Source organism: Myotis myotis, unplaced genomic scaffold (assembly GCF_014108235.1).
Source record: "Myotis myotis isolate mMyoMyo1 unplaced genomic scaffold, mMyoMyo1.p scaffold_m19_p_3, whole genome shotgun sequence".
NCBI classification, from domain to species: Eukaryota; Metazoa; Chordata; class Mammalia; order Chiroptera; family Vespertilionidae; genus Myotis; species Myotis myotis.
Window position 1 is genome coordinate 168,105,049 of NW_023416335.1, and position 24,390 is coordinate 168,129,438.

The window sequence follows — 24,390 nt, forward strand, 5'->3', positions numbered from 1 at the left end:
GAGCTGTAGGCATGTCCTGTTATCTGGCATTGAGGCTTGCCCATTTATCTGTTTACCTTTATTCATTTATTCACACACACCAATTTATTCACACATATCAATGTGGGTTATTTGAATATCAAAGTGTGTGTGTGTGAGTGTATATATGCGTGTGAGAGAAAGAGAGATAGATATTAATTGGATACTTATTGTGTGCCAAGCATGTTTTAAGTGGTAACATATTAATTCTGACAATGATCCTATATACTATTATTATTCCCCTTTTACAGCGGGTAGCCAAGTAACCAAGGCCCAGAGAGGTTAAATAACTTGCTTATGCTATAAAATGATAGAAATGACGTGGAAACCCAGTATACAATTACTCCAGAGTACACACACTTATTCAAAAATGATTATCAAAAATGTGGATATATTTGTGAAATGAAGGATCAGTATTTAGAATTTCTATATCACCTATGTAACCCATATTGACATTACTTACAAAAAAACACTTTTCACGATTGTCCCTCGTGAGTAGTTGCTGTTTTTTCAATTTGGTCAACAATATAAGTGCTTTTACTGACCTTTCGATGTATCTATCCTGTCGACAATTTCAGACATCCCCTTTGTACTTTGGGGCACACAGTGATACCAAATTCTGGTGCTGTATTTCTCAGTGGGTTTTATTATCTTTAATAAAGGATATTTTCATGCTGCATCTTCTAAATGTTAAAGACAGGTAGAAGGGTTTGAAAATGAACCCCTCAGGCTTCAGTCTCTAGATACATTTTAAAAATGAGAGAGATAAGCTCTGTGGACTGTGATTTGCTCCTGTTGTTCTCAGAGAGTCTGGGCTTCTGTCAGGCGCAATCGCATCACTGCAGTCAAGGAGCCACCTGTACCATTTCACAAAGGCCATCTTGGTCTTGGGGCTCACGTCTTCAGGGAACTATTCACAGTGATTTGTACTTCCACTTTAGGATGATTTTAGGATTTATAATAAGACTGGCACAATATGAGTCCTTAATGCGGTATAGAAATGTGGAACTGATTTAATGAGAACAATTTAATCCATATTTTAGTTCCGCGAGGAACAATGCTGTTACCAAAAGTGGGACAGAAGAGTCAGGGCCTCAGCAATCAGAAAGCCAAAATGTAGGGCTGAGTGGTTCAAAAATATTTGAAAAAGTATCTGGAAGGTATGAATCCACTTGTTGAGAAAAATACTTTTAAATTACTCTTTAATAGTGTTTGGCTTCACAGGTAGCTCTTCAGATACTCAGCTCTGGCGACAATGAGATGAGACAATGTCGGAAAGTGCTCAGCATCGTGTCTGGCTCATAGCGAGCAGCCACTAAACGCTAGTCGTTGTTTGTTCGCCCAGCAGCTGCGAGTAGAGGCTAAGAGCACAGTCTCCACAGTGGACTACCTGGCCTCAAATCCGGCACTAACAGTTATCAGCTAGAAAACCCAAGCAGTGGTTCTCAACCAGGGGCAGTTTTGTCCCTCAGGGCACATTTGGTAATCTATGGAGGCATTTTTGGTGGTTATGATTGGGGTTGGGGTCCTACTGGAGGCCAAGGATGCTGCTAAGCATCACACAGTATTTAGAACAGCATCCCCACAACAAAGAATTACCTGTCCTAGTTGTGAACAGTGCTGAGGTTGAGGAGCCCTGACTTAGAACAATGAATTAATAGTGCCCACTTCACTAATAGAAAAAAAAAAAGCCCTTAGAAAGGTGCCTCAAATAACAAGCACCCAGTAAATGTTGGCTCTTGTTATTCATTCAAGAAATACTTGCAGAGGGCTCGCTGTGTGTCAGGTCCTGTCCTAGAAGCTTCCTGTAGCCATAGAAGCAAAACAGGCCCGGTCCCCACCCTTGAGGAGCTTGCTGTTTCTGACTGTAGGGGTCGCTGTAGAGGCAGCAGCATGTCATTGTTGGGGCCACCTCAAGCTCTATATGCCTCCCCTCCCTTAAGTATAAGATGTTTCTTCTCATTAAAAAAAATATCTCTTTTAAACTTAGAAGAATCCACCAAAAGAAGAAAAATATTAGTGCCATCACACCTGAACTTCAGCATCACAAACCTCTCACATTGATCCATGTGCAGACACTGCCAGTACTTCCAAGCAGATTCTGAGAATAGGGAGGCCTCTTTCACCAGTGGCATTCCAGTTAGAGTCCTCTCTCCTCCCCCACTGGCTGTGAGCATCCAGGTATCTCACCATCAGTGCGGGGACCCCTGAGTTTTAGCTCTACCTTCCTCCCTTCATTTTTTTTCAGAGTTGCCAGGAGCATCTCAGGCTCCTGCTCTTGCTCCTGTGACCTACCATGGCTCAGGGAAGGACAGTCCCTATTCCCTTTTATAAAAAAAATATATTTTATTGATTTTTTACACAGAGGAAGGGAGAGAGATAGAGAGCTAGAAACACTGATAAGAGAGAAACATCAATCAGCCGCCTCCTGCACATCTCCCACTGGGGATGTGCCCACAACCCAGGTACATGCCCTTGACCGGAACTGAACCTGGGACCCCTCAGTCCGCAGGCTGACGCTCTATCCACTGAGCCAAACCAGTTTTGGCAGCCCCTAGTCCCTTTACAAATGACGTTTAGGGAGGAGACATTCTTGACGTCCTAAGTTGGAAGTTTGTGGTTTCACCTGGAGGCCAAGCTGAAGGGTGGTCTGTGTCAGCACTTTTAGGCTTGGGAGCAGAGGCCTTGCATGCCAACCACTTCCAGTTCTTGAGCCAGTTCTGACAGGACTGGGACCCCACTCGAATAGAGTGGGGTACAGCCGGTGGAATTCACGGAGCTGATGACTGGTACCTGTTGTTCCTAAGAAGAGCCCTGTGCTGCTACATGCCTCCTGAGTCATAGCTTTTCCTTACGCCCCACTCTGCTGGTCCGGGTCACAAAACTGGGCTTCTGCTTTGGTTTCATTGGAGCCCTGCAGTTCTCTGAGTGACAGTGCCTCTGAACAGGCTGATTACAGAACAATTATCTGTCCCAAAACACCTGTCTAGATTCTTTCCACTTCCCACCCCCTCCTCCTCTCTACCTTGGGCTCTTGCAGTATAACTACTGGTAAGGCCATGAGAGCATCATGCTTCTGCACTCCTCCCTGCTTTGTACATTCTGTTTCCTCTGCCTGTATTTTCCAACTTAAGCCGTGTCTGAGTTCCCCTTTACCTCATTGACTATTAGATATTGAACTGCTGGCCGTTCTTCAGCATCTAGTCTACAGATTACTCAATTGTCCCATACTTCTAGCTCATCTTGGCTCCCAGAAGTCTCCCTTTCTTATTGAGGTACCAGGTATTTCTACTGGATTCATAAACCAGAATACTCTGCTAAGGGCCCAACTGTCACGTATAATATTGCTTCTGTGTAAAAATGCAGGCCAAAGTCTTGAAAACTGATCTACCAATGGTGTTTTAAAACAGCCAAATTTATAAATGGTAGACTGACCATAGCAAAAGTTATATGCATGTGTGTATGTATACATGCACACATATGTATTGATATATTATATTTATATCTTCTGCATTTATGTATGTATTTTATGAAACGAGGGAAGAATGAACAAGAATTTCTTAAAAATAAGAAATCAGAAGAAAAACAAAATTAGAGTATATTCTTATTGAGTGAATATGAAATTGTATGGATAAGGGAGAGAGGGCATGCAAATGAGGAAATATGTGAATGAAACGTTGGATGTTGGTATTTGAATAGGAAACATGTTGATGTTTGGGCCTCCTTTCCTAAATTCAAAATGGAAATGTATCTTTCACATATCTATATGTACTTCAGAGCCATATCTAAATGTGATACTAAGGTAGAAATATCCATTTTATCTTCCAAATGCTAGATAGAAAACACTTTTGTGGATGTGGACGAAATGTGTGAATTAAAATAACATTCAAATAGGAAATTCTGGAATGAAGAAAAACAGCTTGTTTTAAACTGCACTCAGAAACTATGGTTTCGATAGAGTTTTAAACCCTACTAATTTTTCTTGCCTGGACTAATGAGATAGTTGGACCTAGTAATTAGTATGGGCTGTGCCTTCCGGGACCTGTGCACGAACCTTTGTGCAGGATAAATTGTGTGTGTGTGTGTGTGTGTGTGTGTGTGTGTGTGTGTGTGTGTGAGTGTGATTATCAGGTATTGCCTAGAGCTGTGCAGCGAGTCCAGGATTATAAACCGTGCTTCAGTGGAGAATTAGGAGGGATGGGAGTGACTTATTGTTACCCAACCAAGGTAGGTATGTTGTTTTCTCTTCCAAACCTTGAAAAGGAAAATCAATTTAACTCTATTCAACAAATATTATTGAACTCCTCTCATCTTGGACTGTTATTGTTGGTAATTATTGGGATAGAAAAGAAGTATTATGTACAGTTCTTGCCCTCAAGGAGATTAAAATCAGTCTTTCTGAAGATATAAGACTGTCATATAAAGCAATTAGACAAGAAACAAATATATAAGGTAGCACAAAGTGCTACACTGAAAAATAATGGAGGTGCATAGTAAATAATCAGAGCTGTGGAATATTGTTAAAGGAAAATAAGTGTTGAGAAGATGGGATGTGACATGTTAAGTCCTGATTGCAGTATAATTCCAGGGTTATTTTAATGCCTAGTTCTGTTTTATAGAGTGTAAAATATAGTGAAGAAATTATAAGTAGACCACTGTATAAACTTTTTGCCTGAATTGTTTATAAAAATCTAATCTTACACAGGAGAAAAGGACATTAATTTGTGTCCTGAACATTTTTTTGTAGATTAATTCACAACTACCCCCAAAACTAATAGTAGAGCTAAGAGAAGACAAGCCTAATGCTTGGTCATTGAATTAAAAATTATTTTTCTGCTCTAGATGGTTTGGCTCAGTGGATAGAGCATCAGCCTGGGGACTGAAGGGTCCTGGTTCAATTCCAGTTAAAGGCACATGCCTGGGTTGCAGGCTCCATCCCCAGTAGGAGGCATGCAGGAGGCAGTCAATCAATGATTCTCTCATCATTGATGTTTCTATCTCTCTCTCTCCCCCTCTCCCTTTCTCTCTGAAATCAATAAAAATATATTAAAAATTATTTTTTCTGACATTCCAGAAATTTACAAAATTTCTAAGATTGTCAACCCACATAGCAATCATATGAAGGGGAAGTTTTGAACCTTACCATCTGTTTTTCCTTTTTCTAAGAACACACTCATCTCAGAATGCTACAAAAGACAACTTCTTTTCATAAATTTAGGATTCCCATGTCGACTTGTCAGTTCATATTCCAAGGGGAAAGGAGAGAGTCTTTGGTCTTAATATATAGCAATATAAAACACTATATTGTAAATTTTGTATGTATTATAGTTTAGTTCATTGGGATTACCATTCTTCCCTCCCTCCCTCCCTCCCTCCCTCCCTCTCTCCCTCCCTCCCTCCCTCCCTCCCTCCCTCCCTCCCTCCCTCCCTCCCTCCCTCCCTTCCTTCCTTCCTTCCTTCCTTCCTTCCTTCCTTCCTTCCTTCCTTCCTCACCCAAGGACTTTTTTCCATTGATTTTAGAGAGTGTGTGAGGGAGGGAGGAGGGGGAGAGAGAAAGAGAGAAATATCAATTGGTTGCCTTCCGCACGCACCCCGACCAGGACAGGGATTAAACTCGAACCCTAGGTACTTGCCCTTAGCTGGAAATAGAACTTGGGACCCTTCAGTCTGCAGGTCTATGCTCTAACCACTGAGCAAACAAGCCAGGACTTCATGCCATCTTTTAAATCATAATGTTAAACTAGGTGGCAATGCAAAGGAATATTTAAAAGCAAAAATAATTCTGTAACCTTACTTATTTGAGCTAACAAGGATACACTATTATGAAAAGGCATAGAAGTAGGTGGCAAAGTCACCAACAATAAACAAGACGATTGACCACACTTATTGTTTTCTACATGGATGGTGCCCAAAAGAAGTACAAAACTGGCCCCTGCCCTGGGAAAGCTTATCACAGAATGACTCGAAATACACATATCCGTGGCAGAGATGAAAGCACGTTAACAGGCTGGATTTGCCTCCTTTCTTTTCTGCTTTCACAGCATCTAGACTTGCTCTAACTAAGCCTCTTATCATATTGTTTTGGTCTTCCTTTCTAGATTTAAACATAACTAACTAATGGAATTAGTTAAAAATTGCTATCTATTTAGGGTAAATTATATCTGTATTTGTTTCTTCCAGGGATCAGTTAACTATGGCCCTGCAGGCCAGATTTAGGGCCTAGTTTTGCATGATCCCTTGAGCTGAGAATGGTTTTTACATTTTACAATGATTGTAAAGAAAATAACATGAAAAAGAATATCTAACAGAGATGTATGTGACCTGCAAAGCCTAAATTATTTACTCTCTAGCTTATACAGAAAATTTTGCTGATTTTTGTTTTAAAGAATGACACTCCCCTCCCCTCTGCCCCCCACCAACATCTCAATGAGTCACAGGAAACTTTTGGAGACGTAGTACTTAGGAATATGCTAAGCTCCTGTCGCAAAGAGACCCAAAATGCAGTGTTCAAATAAGAAAGAAATTTATCACTCAACTAACAATCTAGACGTAGGCAGGTGGTTCCAGGGCTGATGAGTAGAACTGCCATGAAATCATTTGAGGCTCCATAATGCCCTTGTCCGCACTGAAGAACTTGGCTACCACAATATCCCTATTCCGCTCTGAGGGAAAGGAGAGTGGAGAGTAATCCATTTCCTTTTTAGTAATGAAGTCTGGATTGTAGCACATGTCACTTCTATTCACATCTCGCTGGCCAGAATTTAAGTCACTTGGCCACTTTAGCTGGAAAGGACTAGGGAATGTAGCTTCTAACTGGACAGCCATGTGGTCAGGTGGAAGTAGGAAGTTTTGTTACTGAACAGAAAAAGAGAATTGTTGCTATAAGAGGACAACTAGTAGTCTGCTAGGGTGAGGTAGACAGTTAGTAGTATTGCATTATTCCTGATATTTATTGTTGAATGTTCAGCAGGTAGCAAGTTCTCAGTATATCTTTGTTAAATTGATTTAAGTCAGCAGGAAACTGGAGACAGTCCTTAGCCCAGGAATGGGCATTGAGGGAAGAGGCAAGCTTGGTGGGATTAGTGTAAGGCTCCTGGGAACAGATAAATCAGTAATGAAGATTATAGAGCTTCTAGTCAGGTGAAGACCAGAGATAAGCTTAGATAGGAAGTGAATCTTATGTGCATTATCCAGGGGTGTATCAGAACCTTAACAAGGCAGATGCGTATGCAGAGCAGAGGTTAGAGTTCTAGGCTGGGTAACTGAAGCAATAGCTCAACTTTGTAGATTGGGCCAACATAGTGGGGCTGGGAAATGATTTATTTTAGAGTCTGCACAAATTACCAGAGCTCTTTTTTTTTTTTTATTGAATTTCTGAGCAACAAGACTTAATTCTGAGCCCCACTTTCGATTTTCTGTCATCATTATTATACCTGGCTCAGAAACCAAGGGGAGGCAGATACGGATCCCAGAGAAACAAGGGCAGGGGTTGATATAGGACTTGTGTCTGAAACTCTGGATTGAGAACAGATTATATGTGCCTTGTGTCCTTTGATACTTTATAACCGTAATGCTGTTTTCTTTCTTTTTTCTTTTTTTAAAAATATATTTCATTGATTTTTTTACAGAGAGGAAGGGAGAGGGATAGAGAGTTAGAAACATCGATGAGAGAGAAACATCGATCAGCTGCCTCCTGCACACCTCCTACTGGGGATGTGCCCGCAACCAAGGTACATGCCCTTGACCGGAATCGAACCTGGGACCCTCCAGTCTGCAGGCCGACGCTCTATCCACTGAACCAAACCGGTTAGGGCTGTTTTCTTTCTTGCAGTGAAAATAATAATAGTTAAAAAATAGCACAATTTTGATAGGGTGATTAATCATGATAATTGATATTTGGTGTGTTATTATTCTAAAATAATTTGATTTTATTATCATTAAAGAAGGATTACAAAAGCAGAACAAACTCCCAAAATTGATGTCTCAGGTCAAATTGGCCTATTAGGTAGAAGATGAAATTGCGAATTTCAGCACTTCAGCTTTGCATAATTGATGGGCACTACATTCTGTCTCTTTGACTATTCAGCAAAGATTCTGCTAGAATCTGTTTGTGCATGAGGTTGCAGAATTTATAACCATCACATTTTATAGATGTAAAATATATTATAGCTCTCTATTGCTTTTTCTTATCAATTAATAAGTATAATCAAACAATAAATATATATAATAGAAATCTCACCTTGATACTATTATGTTTTCTCCTTTTTAAACAAATAATTCTACTGTAGCTGAGCCCCAAACACTAGCACATATGTGGATAAAAGGATAGTCAGCTTTTTGAATGAACACTTTTTTTTTCTTCTTCTACTTCTTAGGGACAGTATGAATATTTGATTAGACCTCAAGGAAAATATAGGAATGACTTGTGATTCAGTTTTCATTTAAAAATCAGTATGTATGTATCTCTCTTGCATTTATAGTTACTCTCTTAATAGCTTTATAAAGAGTAATTATATATGTTTTTAAGATTTAGGTAGGTTCTAGATGTGGGATAATTTACAAGAAGGAAAAACACCTACTTCATGCATTTATACACTTAATATGAAGGTGAGTAATTGGATAGTTTAAGCAATAGCTCATATACCAATAACTGGTATTAGTATACAAAGGTATAGCTGAGCCTTTTGGTCTACTGTTAAGGCTAAGCCAGTGAAAATTTATTATTATTTATTTATTTTTATAATAAATGTAAATATTTTATTTATTCGGGGTTTTAATAGCTTTAGTTAAGGCAGAAGCATGTTTCATAAAGTATGATAGTTCATGAATTTAATTTTTCTTATGTATTTAAAACATTTGCACATGATAGCTGACAAAGTGCATGCTCTCATTTAGGTTCAATTTGATATAATATTTTGTTTGGATAAAGGTCCAGCAATTTACTGATTCTTTTAAAATAATTTATTTAAAATTTTATTTATTTATTTAAGTTAAAATTATTGGGGTGATATTGGTTAATAAGATTATATAAGTTTAAATTTTAAAAAATTTCAATTACAGTTGGCACACAATACTATATTAGTTTCAGGTATATAACATATTACTGATTCTTAAGACTGTTACTTATGTTCAAATGCTATTGAGGCTGCCATATATAGATAATGAGCCATTATCAACAGAGGAATACATTCAGTCTATTAAAGTTGTGGTAAGCATCAACATTGTCATCATTGTCATTATCATCAATTCATCATCATTCCTGTTATTTGCTTAACATTTCTGCTGATTTGATCTTAGTCTTGAGCAGAATTGCAGTTGGAAGAAGAGATGATAAAGAGGATACTGTTTTGGCTCATTTATCCTCTTGATTTTACTGGTAACAAAACAGCTGGTAATTTCACTAGTGGGATTCTGAGGGACTGCTTCACAGGAGCCCAAAGCATTAATCTGGTTATAAACTCAAGTGCCAAGTTTAATTTTAATCTACAGTGAGGGTTATAAGAGTGAGCTAAACCAGAATACTCATATTGGTTGATCTCTACTGCTCTCTCTGAAGGAAAATGTACCTGGAAGCAAATTGTTATCAGAAAGTTATTTGTTAGCATGGAATCAAAATAAACAAAATGGATGGTCTTAATAAGTTGTATTATAACTGTTATATATACAATTTTAATACTTTAATTTTAAGCTCCAAATTATAGCGACATTTTGTTTGTAGTCCTAGATCCTGACATTTTGCTTTACATTATTAATGGAAAGTCCAACAAATGAGTCATAAATGGTTTGCTTAAAGTCAACCATGTGGTTGCTAAATCCAGGAGTAGAACCTACTTTTGTTTTTGTTTTATTGAATAGATGGTTGATGCTTATGTTTCTGATTTTATTACTGTATGTAAGTTTTTATGTGGCTTCATATTCACAATATTAAGACAAAAAATATTTTTGTAAATAGTACATGAAGATATATCTATCTATCTATCTATCTATCTATCTATCTATCTATATAATCTAATAAAAGAGAAACATGGTAATTGGCATACGACCGCTACCCTTCCCATTGGCTAATCAGGGAGATATGCAAATTAACTGTCAGCCAAGATGGTGGCCAGCAGCCAGGCAGCTTGAAACTAACATGAGGCTTGCTTGCTTCAGTGACGGAGGATTCCAACGTTCCCTGCCTGCCTTGCCGGCCTCTGAGCCTGCAGTTTGAAACATTTTAACAAATATAGAAGCTAAAAAAAACCCCAGAAACCAGCTTTCAGCGAGCTGGGATCTCAGAGCTGGAGTCAGAGCTGGAGTTATACATTGTTTCGATTACCTACTTTCAGCAGCGGAGGCCTAAGAGCTGGAGCCTCAGAGCTAAAGCTGGCCCAGAATTAAAAAAGAAAAAAAGGAGCGGTTGGGAGCTTCCATCACCCGCGAGCTTGAAAACAGCCCTCAGCCCCTCACCCAGACTGGCCAGGCACCCCAGTGGGGACCCCCACCCTGAAGGGTGTGTGACCAGCTGCAAACAGCCCTCAGCCCCTCACCCAGGCTGGCCAGGCACCCCAGTGGGGACCACAACCCTGAAGGGTGTGTGACCAGCTGCAAACAGCCCTTAGCCCCTCACCTAGGCTGGCCAAGCACACCAGTGGGGACCCCCACCCTGAATGGTGTGTGACCAGCTGCAAACAGCCATCATCCCCTCACCCAGGCTGGCCAGGCACCCCAGTGGGGACCCCCACCCTGATCCAGAACACCCTTCAGGGCAAACCAGCCAGCCCTACCTGTGCACCAGGCCTCTAGCCTATATATTAAAAGGGTAATATGCCTCCCAGCACCGGGATCAGCGGAGCCATGAGGCCTCCCGGCACCGGGATCAGCGTGACAGGGGGCAGCGCCCAAACCCCCTGATCACCCTGCGGCTCTGTGTGTGACAGGGGGCGGGGCCACAACCTCCCTATCCGCCCTGCTCTGTTCGTGACAGGGGAAGGCGCCCCAACCTCCTGATCAGCCCTGCTCTGTGCCTGATATGGGGGAGCTCCCCAACCTCTGATCGCCCTGTGGCTCTGTGTGTGACAGGGTGTGGTGCCCCAACCTCCCCCCCCCCCAACGGGCCCTGCTCTGTGTTTGATGGGGTAGAGCCATAACCTTCCCATCGGCCCTGCCCTGAGTATGATAGGGTGCGGCGCCCCAACCCCCTGATCCGCCCTGCTCTGTGTGTGACAGGGGGCGGTGCCCCAACTCCTCTATCAGCCCTACTCTGTGAGTGACAGGGGGGAGCTCCCCAACCCCCTGATGGGCCCTGCTCTGTGCGTGACAGGGGGGAGCTCCCTAACCCCCCTTATGGGCCCTGCTCTGTGCATGATAGGGGGCAGCGCCTCAACTGCCCAATTGGCCCTGCTCTGAGCCCAACCAGGGGCTGCACCTAGGGATTGGGCCTGCCCTCTGCCACCCGGGATCAGGCCTAAGCCAGCAGGTCGTTATCTCCCGAGGGGTCCCAGACTGTGAGAGGGCACAGGCCAGGCTGAGGGATCCCCCCTCCCCCCCCCAGTGCACAAATTTTTGTGCACCGGGCCTCTAGTATATATATGCTCAGCGACCAGAACGACTGGAATGACCGTGGCTATGATACACACTGCGGCCGCCAACCAGCCTGATCTGAGCCCTGAGCGGCCCCCAACACCTCAATCGGGGGCAAGGCTGGCCGGCCAACTGCCCATAGCCCCTATTCCCCGTCAGCCAGCAGCCCAGCCGGACCCCACCCATGCATGAATCCATGCACTGGGCCTCTAGTTGTGTAATAATAGGAAACACGTTGGCCTCAGTTGGGATCGTGGATCTACCATTTGAATTTGGTGGGTTCATTCCTATCTCCTATCATAATTGCTTTGATAGTTCTGTTGGAGGAGGTCATTGAGAGGACATGACTGCTAGTTGACTCTTGAGCTGGATGCAGGCAACTGGAGGCTTCTCACCTCCTTCACTGTCCTAGGAGGGCATGTTCTCTCCACCATTCCCACAGTAGGAGCTGGTTTCAAAGACACAACTTTGAGAGAACAATGTGTTGTTGAGACCATCTTGACTGAATATGTGACTGAAACCAGTTAATGGCTGTATATAAACTTTTAAGATTCTTGTAGGCACGGACAGAGTTCTACTTGTCTTTCAGCCTCCAAGACAAGTCTCATATGTAAATTCCATTGCATATTAAATCGGCCGCCTACCAATCTGGAGTGGCCTGCCTATTTATTCAGTTTCTCCTTGCCCTCATGTCCTGGGGCCAGTTTCAAGTTTCACCTGGGAGTCTCCGAGATTTCCAACCAAGTTCCCAATATAGTAAGTTCATAAAAATGACCTCTGATTTTGAGTCACTTACAGTGATAATCGCAAGTGTCTTGGCTTCCCTGTGCCTGTCTCCCCTCACCAGTAATTTCTATTTAGATGGACTGAATAATCCCATTTATTCTATGTGCTGTGAAGCTTAAATGAGATTGTTTATGTTTAAGGACTTTGCAAACTGCATATGCAGCCTTAATAAAATTTTAATGGTTTTTAAGATGGTTACTATTATTTTGCCTTGAAAGTTTGCACTCTAAAGACATGGATATATTGAAGGGAGAGTAAGAGCAATGGACAATAACTATAACAACAGTTCTAATTTGGTATATTTGTAACCTGAATTTAGAAGAAAACAACCTTTCATAGTCAGAGACTGACACAAATTTGGTGAGTGGAAACATTCTCAATCAAATGCACCATGCCTGGGATTAGACTGTTTTTATAATTGAATTTGAACATGGTACTTTTATTAGTCTGGTTATGTGGGAGGAAATCAATTGAGGTTTCTACACCCTGCAGATGGGATAGAGACCTGTCAGTGGGCAGAGGCTTATTTAATTCATGATGGCAATTGTAGTGATGCAGTTTAAGTGCAAAAGAAAATTCTTACCACTTTCTTTGGTACTGAAAGATGAACAAATCCCTTCTCTTTACTTTTACTACTAATGCACTTCAACTGCTTTTAAAAGCTCCACTCTGACTCCCTTTTTCAGTAAACACCCATATTTGCTATCACATACATAATTGCATTGAGCTACAGTCTATCAGCCTATTTCATTTTTATTATTTTTGTCAAACCAGAGGATATTTTTTCCATAGTGATTTTTTTGGAGATAGTGGAAGGGAGAGACAGAGACAGAGAAAGAGAGAGAGAGAGAGAGAAATCCATGTGAGAGAGACATATAATTGGTTGCCTCTCATACGCCCTTGACCCAAATGGAACCATCGACCCCTCTGTCTGTTGGCTGATGCTCTAATCACTGAGCAACACTGGCCAGGGCTATTAGCCTATTTTATAAGTACCTCGCGCTAACCAATTGAGCCACTGGAGCTCCTATTAGCCTATTTTAGATTTACCAGTATTCTCTCTCTTCCTCTCCCTTCCCCCTCCCCCCCTCTCTCTCCTCTTTCTCCTCTTATATGGGTCATTCATAACATGTTGTTTAAATCTCTAGAAATTCTTACTACATGAACTCATCACTCCATCCTGATAGTCCCATGACTAAAAATGAATATTTTGATCTAATTGCTTCTGAGCTTCCTTATTTATTAACAAGTGCTTTAAATTGCCACTAGTTGTTTTCTCAGTGGGATTTTTAGTCTCTGCACACAACAAAAATGGAAAATGTTGAGACAAACTTTTAATGTTAAGCAGTTCTCCAATTAGAAGGATCCAGTGCAGCATGGGCATGTTGCTAAGTTTTCCTGTAGGTCTTCGTAGTAGCATTTACAGGCTCTTTTCCTCAGCCTGCTTTTCTCTGAAGTGGCAATTTTGTCAGCCTTTTTCAGTTCTTCTTTAAAAAGAAATACAGTTTACATTGATTTTTGCCCATAAAAGAATGATCATTTGTAGTTATCTAGAAACAGAGAGTAGTAGGCAGGATTTTATCTTAAGAATAATTTGATTGCCAAAACATTTTATGTCCATTTTCAAATGTGTAAACTGATATTGTGTGACTGAGTTTGGAATAGGGAGACTGGAAGTGAGCTCAGAATATTGCCACAATGGCATTATGGCTTTTGGTCGTCTTAGTGGGTTCCATAGTCTCACTGCATGTAAGAGTAACACTAATCAGTATCATAGTCCTAATTGCCAACTCATGGTGTTTACATGCCGCCCGAGCTAGCGTGATCTCTGTAGCTGGCATTGGGACCTCAGAGTGTGTTCTGATAACCTCTATGCTTTATTTTCTATGCTTATTCCTAACAGGAGGCCTTGTTGAGAGATTGCATAATACATACCCGAATTAAATGATTAATTCTGAAAACTGAAATGAAATAAAGTTCATTCTCACATGGTCATTTCCTTGACTTGATTTTCTGGTGAGGAACAGAATCAGGTTGTATAGTAATAACCACGGGAACCCAGAAGTCCCTCTGAACGTTATATAATCCTCGAGATGAAAATAGAAGGCAGGAGTGCTAATTTTACAAATTGGAAACAGAAACGCAAATGGGGAAAGTGACCTTTCTTAAAATCACTTCTAAGCTAGTGACTTACAGAACTAAAAATGTTATCTTATATAATTACTTTTTCCTGAATCGTTTTCTGTGTCTTGCTCTCGTCTTTGCCTTTCTCTCTGTGAGTGTCAGTAGAGCACTGATAAAGAATGCCATGGTCGGAGGTGGTGCAGTTTAGAGGAAGTAATACTGGGCCAGAAATTGTCACCCCCGTTATACCTGTAGCATGCTGCGTGCCTTTGGGTGAATCCCAGGAGTGTTCCTTGGCTCATGGAGAAAGGAAACAGGAATTGTGGTCCCATCCAGTTTCCAGGGCTTTGCGAGAACAACATGGAATGTGGGTTTAAAACCACTACAGTGATTATGGCAGATATTGCAGGTCATTGTTAAATATTGGAATTGTGAATATCGGAACGGAGGAAGTTTCTTTTTGAAAACAACAAAAGTTTCTTTCTCCTAAGACTTTGAGCAAATCCCCTGGGCCTGACTTCATTGCCCTGGACAGGTGCCCGTTCCTGCTTGGAATACTGTGGACATGAGTAAGAGATGTGCTGATTGCTGATTGGTCCCGGTACTTTCAGCTCGGAGGAAGTTGTAGGTTGAGTGGGGAGGGTGAATAGGTGTTTTTTATATATTTTTCTTTTTTCTTTAACCAAGAGGCTAAATTGATGATGGTGACAGAAGCAACAACAGGTTGCTTCCATAGGCACAGGAGGTCCCGCCAGTCCAGCCCAGCTTTCCTCTCCCGCCCGTCCATCCACGATGGCTGCTAGTCACTGTTTTAGACATGGCGGGCCCTTTCACAAGCTCTGCTTTTTCACAAGCCAGTCCTATGATCGAATGCTTTTCCCTCTCCTTGGTAGCTGGTGCATCCATGATCAAATGCCATCTATTTTATGGATCCTTCCCTTTCAGCGGTTCTCAACCTGTGGGTCGAGACCCCTTTGGCGGTCGAACGACCCTTTCACAGGGGTTGCCTAAGACCATCCTGCATATCAGATATTGACATTACGATTCATAACAGTAGCAACATTACAGTTATGAAGTAGCAACGAAAATAATTTTATGGTTGGGTCACAACATGAGGAACTGTATTTAAAGGGCCAGAAGGTTGAGAACCACTGCTAGATGATGTTGGCTGCTTTTCCCTCCACGATCCCACAACACTTTGTGCTCCGTGTGTTACAGCATTCCCTTCATTGTGTTGGGATTATCTGTTCCTTCCTCTAGTCTATGGGTATCATTTATTTTTTATTCTTTTAAATTAAATCTTTATTGTTGAAAATATTACATATGTCCCCTCCCCCCCCATTTACCCCTTATAGCCCCCCCCCACCCCAGGCCTTCACCACCCTATTGTCTGTGTCCCTGGGTTATGCATATATGCATACAAGTTCTTGGTTGATTTCTTCCCCCCCACCCCTCCCCCCCACCCCTGCCTTCCCTCTGAAATTCTATGGGTATCTTGAGGGCTTCTCCACATCTGTATATTCCCAGTGATGGGTACAGACCAGGCGATTACATCTTTATTCCTGAAATGTATAGGGCTAGAATGTTGGGGAGTTTTGGATTAATCCTATAATCTGTTTCATGAAGGTTGTGTGGTTCTCTGAGATTCCTGCTGCACTGCTCCCAAAGAATGATCGGAAAGGCGCGAGAGAACTTTGAGTTGTCCCGTGACTGGGGGTTGGGTGCCACGGGCGTTCCTGGGCTGGCACCCAGGCATGCTAAATGTTCTGCAGTTCATGGGACAGTTTAGCACGAGGTGGGATTGTTCTCTCTAAATGCCAGTGGTTCCTCCGCTGAGAACTACTTAACTAATCTACCTAGTCTAAAGCATAGAAAATAGGAGAATGATTTGATCACAAGAAAAACCAAACCAAAACAATTTCTGGCTCCCGTAAGTCCTTTGCACACACTATGAATAGGAGGGCCTTATGCTCAGTTAGCAGATGGCTTAGATGTTTTTTTCCTGTCCACTGTGTCCAGTTCTCTCCCTATGTGTTTCCCCATATCCTTTGGGTGGTAAGGTTGGAGTGCAAGGCTATATTCCAGGTGGAAGCACTGGGCACAGGTTTCTGCACTCCCTTGGCTAGGCTTTCTCTAAGCCAGAAGAGAGGCACATGGGAATTAAGTTCTATGACAGTCTTTCCACAAATATGGTAAGATAATTTGATCTTAATGTTTCATCCACTTCACAGAAGGCTGAGAGTGACTAATTACAATGATCTTTTAAACAATCTATTTAGAGAAAACCTTCTGGCTAAAGACATCACTGTGGAACATGGCACATAGATTTAAATCCAATTTTCTGTCATGAGGTGTCAGAAAAACTAAATGTCTTTATCGTGGTCTTTTAGGTCCCCGTCTAGAAAGTACATCTTCTTTGTTCACTGTTGACACTGATGTGGTGGTAGTGTCCAGGATATAGGAAGTGTACAAGGAGAAAACTTGAGAGTATACTTTCTTTTTCAAACTGGGTTCTTTGATTCTTTACCTCAACAGTGACATTTTGGAAAAGAGATTCCTGAAACACAAGCTCAGTAATTTGGTGGTTTACGGTCTGGTTATAAGTAGCCTAAAGTCTTGTTGAAAGAGTTTATCAGGGAAGTCAGAAACTTGGTATTTATCATTGTTTCTTGAAAGATGTTGCATCTAAAGGGCACTTTGTAAAACCAAATTCTAGTCAATTTAGTGTATGTTTCTCTTTCAGACACTCCCAGAAGTATAAAAGCATCCACTGCTACAGCAGACCAGTTCTTACGGAAGCTGAGAAATAAACATGAATTTACTATTTTGGTGACTCTAAAACAGACCCACCTCAATTCCGGAGTTATTCTCTCCATTCACCACTTGGATCACAGGTAAGTGTGGCTGCTGGAGTTTCCTGTGTTTTTATTACATCTGGTTAAATGAGCACGTGAAAGAGAAGTAAACAAAAGCAAGACACGCTGTATCCAAGACTGGCGTGAACAGCTAGAATAATTGTGCTATATTATGCAAAACCACAAACAGAAGTCATGGAGATCTGCCCCAAAGCAGAGGGAGCTGCTTTTGATGTTGCTAAGAGCACACGGAAGTCACCATTCCTAAAACAAATTTACCAAATCACTGAATTCCTCATGAGACACCTTCCTCAATGTCAAATGTACTTGTTATTGTGACTACTTATATTCAAAAACACTATTTTCTGTTTCTTTAGGAATTGCCTGGGTTTTGAGTTTAATAGTCTTAGAATTTTAGCCCTGACAGGAAACTTTTTGTTCAATACAGTTGTGGATTGCAGCGGTTGAAGCTGTGTCCTTGAATGCGAGTTAAACCAGAATGCTGTCTAGTATTTCCCAGCTTCTCCCGTGTGCAGAAGCATGAGCAGGAGAGCAGGTGGGACTAATGGGTAGGAGCCAAAAGAAATTCATTCATGTCACCTGGCATATGCATAAATTGCTATTAAATAATACCAAGCAACTTAAAACGATTCATTCCTTCCTGAAAGAATAACTCCAGTTCTGCCAATGGAAGTTTCTTCACGTTCATCATTTTGAGTACCTGCATGACCCCTTACTATCTGTGGACCTTGGGTAAATCACATCACCTCTCTGCACCTCACTTTTCTCATCTGTAAAATGAGGATAATAGTAGCTACTGTATAGGTTGCTGTGAAGATGAAAGAGTTTAAGTATGTAATGTGCTTTATATATATGAAGGTGTTAACGATCCTTTTCAGGGGCAATCAGAAGTTTCTTGGTTTCTCTCATCAGAGACGAGACCACCTTGGACTTTGCAAATCTTTACAAAACACTAAAGGGCAAACAGAAGCAAACGTATATGGAGAACAAAATATAGCAAGAGGACATGGAGAGCGGGGTTCCTAGTCACCCTCCCTCTGCTTACACTCAGGCTTTACGGCATCATGTAGTTGATAGTGACAGAGTCAGGACCCAAACCCACTTCTTCTGATTCTTGAGTCCAGTGTTTTTACATGTCCACTGTGACATCTCCTAACCTCCCGTCACCCTGAAAGACCTTTATGGTTCATGTTGTTCTTTTTTCCCGTTATTGTTGCGGAAGTGATCGTTCTTTGTTTCGTCATTTCCTTTGTCACTTATTTATTTATTCTCTGCTTTCTTTCACACAAAAAATTTAAGGTGGCTTATAGAGATATCTTTGGGGCAACAAGATGCAAATAAAATGAATTATGTAAACCAGGGCAAAGAAAGAATTGAAACCCAGCTGGGTGATTAAGACAATGCAACCATTCTTGGTTCTGAGACCAGAGTCGTATTTCCCCAATGGCCTTCTATGGGAAAATGTAGTATCTTTAGAGGGACAAGTTCAGGGGGTTTCCTGTTGCTGGTGACATCACGCCACATGCACTTTGGAGAAAGCACATCTGCAGGGATGCCAGTGATGTGCGTCTCCGAGTGGAGGTCTTTAAAATGGGACTTGGTTGTGTGTCTGAAAATCCTGTACAACCAGGTTTCCCTGCTTAACACGCCAGTAGTGCCTGCTGTATGAAACCCTGATAAAGGATCATGTCCTTCAAGAAATACGCGATGCAAATTGCTTTCCTCAATTTGGCTTTTGAGAATAATATCGAATTCAAGTTGGACTGCTGTGATAAGTATCCAAATGATAGGTGTGTTTTTTGTGAGAGTTAATGTTGAAAAATGCCTGTCAAAATGAATATTGATCTGTTATCCTCTGACTGGCAGGGGTTAGGTGCAGGCCCAGCTCCCCATAGGTTCTTCCTAGCTCCTGGGAGAGCTCTTCTGCACGCTGCGGGAAGCTAATTTTGGGAGATGGGTGAGTGAGGTCCTGGCGCTTCACCAGAGTACGTTTTGCCTGCTTGGTAGGAAGCACAAGAACAAGAACTGGAGCTGTTCCTCTGTGAATTAGGCTTGGTGAGTTAGACCACAGAGTGCCTGCTGGAGAACACCGAGAGACATTCACATTATTAGCAGAGTTGATGTGCATCCGTTTCTCTGCTCTTCATGTCAGTCTCTGGCTCCAATCTTATCTCCATTTGGGCTGCTTCGCAGCCTGCCCTGGAGCCAGATTAAGGAGGAGGGAGGCAGTAAGAACTAGACCCTGGGCAGTGCCTGCTCCGGCACTGGCAGAGTTGGAGAAAGTGATATCATTCAGCAGGAGCATAAATGCCAGGCACAGTGGCCAGTCTGCTCACCATCTGCGTGTCACCCGCCTCCTTTCTCTCTGCTCCACTCGGATCTCCATGAAGCTTTCGCTGACCTTTCAGCTGAATGAATTTCTCCCTCCATTAGCCTCCAGTTTTAAAAACTGAGCCACTCCTTTTGGCATTCTAACATGTGACACCTTCTATTGTTCTTTAATGTTTCACACATATACATATGTATTAATTGTATATGAGACATTAGAAATATTCACTGTTTTTGATCACAATGGTAACAAATATTTACCGAGGATTAAACATTTTAAATTATAATAAAAAATTTGGTAATACATTTCAGGCTTCAAAATTTAAAAGGCACAACAAAGATAGAGCCTACCCCCATCCCTATACCTGACTACCTAGTTTTTATCCCGGGGGCTGGGTGTGTGTGTGGGGTGGGGGAATACCACTATTATCAGTAAAGATATTTTGAAAACAAGAAAAGCATAAAGTAGAAGTCAGCCAATCAGAGGTGTGCTGGAGAGGGCTCATACTGGTATATAAGTTGCAACTTTGTAAGCAACTTGATATTCCTGTGGTAGGTTGAAAGAAAACCATGTGTGATTGCTGACACTTTGGAAATCAACAAATGCTATAAAGCAGGGCTTTTTTTTTGGAAAATGCATTTTTATTGAGAAATACTTTTTAAATAAGTGCTTTTAAAATTTTTCTCTTTGATCTTTCCCACACAAATGGATAAATGAACCAATACCTTAGACTTACTTCTCTAGAGCACAGAGAGCCAGCTGTTGCACTGTTACCAGCACCACTGCCCAAAGTCCTGGAATCTGGAGGTAACCACCATAACAACACTCTGAGATGCAGCTTTCTAATCCTTTTCAAGGTGTACTTGGGTGTTTGTGTACAATGTTACATAGTTGGCAACAACTTTTGATTAGATTTGAAAGTTTTTTTTCAATGACTGCACATTAAACTTACAAACTTCATTTTTATCATGCTGTCATACACAGTTAGATGCTAAATAAATATTTGGTGGATGAAGAAATGAGTGAAACATCAAGAGAAGGATCATCATGCCTAACCATTATGGCTCTGTGGTTGAGCGTCAACCTATGAACCAGGAGGTCTGATACTTGGATAGGGCACATGCCCGGGTTGCAGGCTTGGTCCCCAGTGTGAGGTATGCAGGAGGCAGCCAATCAATAATTCTCTCTCATCATTGATGTTTCTGTCTCTCTTTCTTCCTCTCACTTTCTCTCTGACATAAATAAACATATATTTTAAAAAAGAGAGAGAAAGACCATCATGACTGCACCAGAAATCATAAATGACCTCACAAAGTTTTCACCAGACTAGGGCAAAGGTCCCGGGAAATGTTCAGGTTGCTATATTGATGGAGGACACTTAATTTATCCTGAAATGTCATTAGCTCTTGCGTCAGGATTTCACTCACTGGTAGCTACTACCTCAAAACGGCTGCAAGTCAAGTTCTCAGACTAATGAGCTATATAGCAACATCTCAAGCACTGTGTTAAAGCTGGAAACCTAATCACACAACTTTGTTGGTTTGGACATGTGAGACTAATGGGCACACTCTGGATTCTAGGGTATCTGAAGTGAGCTCAGAGCAGGACAAAGAGTAGGAAAGGCAGACATCACAGCATCTCGGAATTGAAAGAGGGCGTAAGTCAAACCTAGGCACTGAAATACAGTTTCAAACAGTGACATTATGATGAAACTACTGGAAACCTCATCAGCAGTGTCCTGGTGTTCTGTGAGCAAAGGCCCATTTGGCTTTCCAACCCGAGTTCCTGGTTTCAAATGGAGCTTTTCAAGTAGGGCCTAATATTAAAAATTAGACCACAAACTTCATGTGAGCACAGCACAAAAGCTTGTAGGCTCCTCAGCCATTCTGTGTATATTTAGCCAACAGCAGTATTATCTAAAAACAATAGATAATAATACATGGCACTGTATGTCTGAAAGAATTAAGACATTCAGGCAGATCAAGAGAGCATCATTATAACTTTTCTGACTTTTGTATTTTGAAAGGGAAAAAATAAAAAGTAAAGAAAGAATTCTAAGATATTGGTTCACTTACCCATTTATACAGGAAATACAGGAGTGATATATGAATGTAGTAATAGCTCATTGAAAAGCAAAATATATTTTAAGTAAAAATGAATGAGAATATTTCCCTAAATTTTAAAAGGACCTTATTCTCTTCCATGCTTTATAAAATGGTAGTTTCTTCAGGATAAATAAAATCATTTTGTCATCCTTTGGTGTAGGTTGGTATAGTCACCTGGATTGTGTTCTGTAGTTTATAGTACTTATCTCTATTTACAATAGTCTTGGGCTTTAGGTATATAAATTAGTTCTCATGGAGTTATTATTAGGAATTTTCCTGATAGCCAAATATTATTTATACTTCTAACTTTGAATGCTTTGCAAATAGCATACATGGACATAATTTGTGGCAATGACTTTGCAAGTAAATGTAAAACTATCTTTAATTTGCAATCATCTTCTATATTAATAAAGTTGAGGTGAAATAAATGAGATTTTTCTACTTTCTTAGTATTAATTATTATACATTCAGGATGAGTAAGAGTATATTTATATATGAGGCCGATAAAATGTATCTTCGTATTTGTGAGTGCTTGTCATATATTAAGCCATTTCTCTTTCTTGACATTACTAAGTAAAAACTTGCTGGCAATATTTGCTTGGCTTAATGGTTCTGAACTAAAATGATCACTGTTTATTGTGAACAAAATTAACAGACTGACATAACAGCTACTATGCTCTTTACTTTTTGATTGTACTTAATAAATACCATTAAAGAGAATTGGGTTTATGAGTAAACATTTCAAACCTCAATTTCTATGTAATTAAAAAAAAATTACTTATAATTGATTCACTTTAAGTATGTTTTTATGTCATTATTTATCTTTAAGGAATTATAGCTTTAATGTGTATTTTAATGCCTCCATTATTATTAGGGAAGTTGCAATATATATTCTAATGTGGTTAAGCATACTATATCATTACCCAGGAGACATGGTGAGTTCATCAAAGAAACTGAATTAAACTTAAGACTCAGAAAGCAGATGTGATTTCTCATATTGCTTATATATACCAAATTTGTGTATAGATGGAGTGATGGAAGGAAGTACTTTAATATTATAGAGGTATTTCATGGAACACATCTTTTTTGTTGTCAATTCTCAGCTGAAGATATTTTTCACTTTGATTTTTAGAGAAAGTGGAAGGGAGGGAAGGAGGGAGGAAAAGAGAGAGGAGAGAAGGGAGAAGAGAGGAGAAAAGAGAGAGAGAGAGAGAGAGAGAGAGTGAGAGAGATGGATGTGGGAGAGACAAATCAATTGATTGCCTCCCACATCCCAACCAGGGCCAAGGATCAAACCTGCAGCCCAGGTACATGCCCTTGACTGGGAATCAAACTCATGACCCCCCATTTTTTTAAAAAAATATGTTTTTATTGATTTTTAGAGAAAGAGGAAGGGAGAGGGTTAGAGAGATAGAAACATTGATGAGAGAGAAACATCATCAATTGGCTGCCTCCTGCACACACCCTCACTGGGGACTGAACCTGCAACCCAGGCATGTGCTCTGACCGGGAATCGAACCCACCACCTCTTGGTTCCTTGCCGGGGTCCAGCCCCAGCGGGTCCAGGGGTTCCCCAAAGGCGTAGACGGAGTCGGCGAAGAAGGAAGGAAGGACACGGAGACAGTGTTCAGTTGATCAGCAGCCTAGCCAGGATCTCCAGCCAGGATCTCCAGCCAAGTTCTGGTCTGGATCTCCAGAGAGGTTCTGCTGTTTATTGTCTTGTTACATCCGTATTTATACCAGTTGATTTTAATCCTGTCAATTTCTATTACAAAGGTTAGGGCGTTTCTTATCTCCATTCCAGGGAGTAAAGATTATGTAGCTTAAGCATGATTGTTTGTAGTTAAAGTGATTAACTACCCGCCTGGCACTTAGTTAAGGAGTTTCATCCCCTCCCTGACTTCAGGGAAAAATCCCTGCCTGGGGAAACAACCTTTCTCGGAGAGGTGACCTTGGTTAAAACACACAGCGCTAAGGGGAGGAAACATATTAAGAACAGTATGCTATATACGCCAGGTCCCTTGAAACATATGCTGTGCAGATGTTTCTATCGTGCAGTGACTGTGTCAAGCAGCAAGGATGGACCGGCTTCCGGCAGTTCCTGGTTCCAATGCTCAACCACTGAGCCACGCTGGCCAGGCCAAACTCATGACCTTTTGATGTGTGGGCCTATGCCAGCTGTGGGCAAACTATGGCCCGCGGGCTGGATCCGGCCCGTTTGAAATGAATAAAACTAAAAAAAAAAAAAAAGACCGTATCCTTTTATGTAATGACTAGAGGCCCATTGCAGGAAGATTCCTGCAAGAATAGGGCTTCCAGGGGCTGGAGCGAAGCAGAGTGGAGAGCGAAACCTGCTGAGGCAGGCTTCGTTCCCACTCCAAGCCACTGCGTTTCCCCTCCTGCTCCCAGCCGCTCCTGCTGTGTTCTCCCCTCCTCCCCCAGGCTCTGTGGCAGGTTTCCCCTCAGCTCCCAGCCACTCCTGCTGCATTTCTCCTCCCCCTCCCAGGCACTCCTGCTGCATTTCTCCTCCCCCTCCCAGCCACTCCTGCTGCATTTCTCCTCCCCCTCCCAGGCACTCCTGCTGCATTTC

At 41.4% G+C, this 24,390-nt stretch overlaps 1 protein-coding gene across 3 annotated transcripts in view; it reads left to right on the top strand.

Moving 5' to 3' along the window:
• NELL2 (neural EGFL like 2) overlaps window positions 1-24,390 on the top strand; it is a 364,677-nt gene that overhangs the window by 71,471 nt on the left and 268,816 nt on the right. For all 3 annotated transcript variants that reach the window (XM_036301575.1, XM_036301574.1, XM_036301573.1), the window contains exon 4: window positions 17,234-17,384. In XM_036301575.1, coding sequence (XP_036157468.1) covers window positions 17,234-17,384 — 151 coding nt within the window. The remainder of the gene's footprint in view (window positions 1-17,233; window positions 17,385-24,390) is intronic.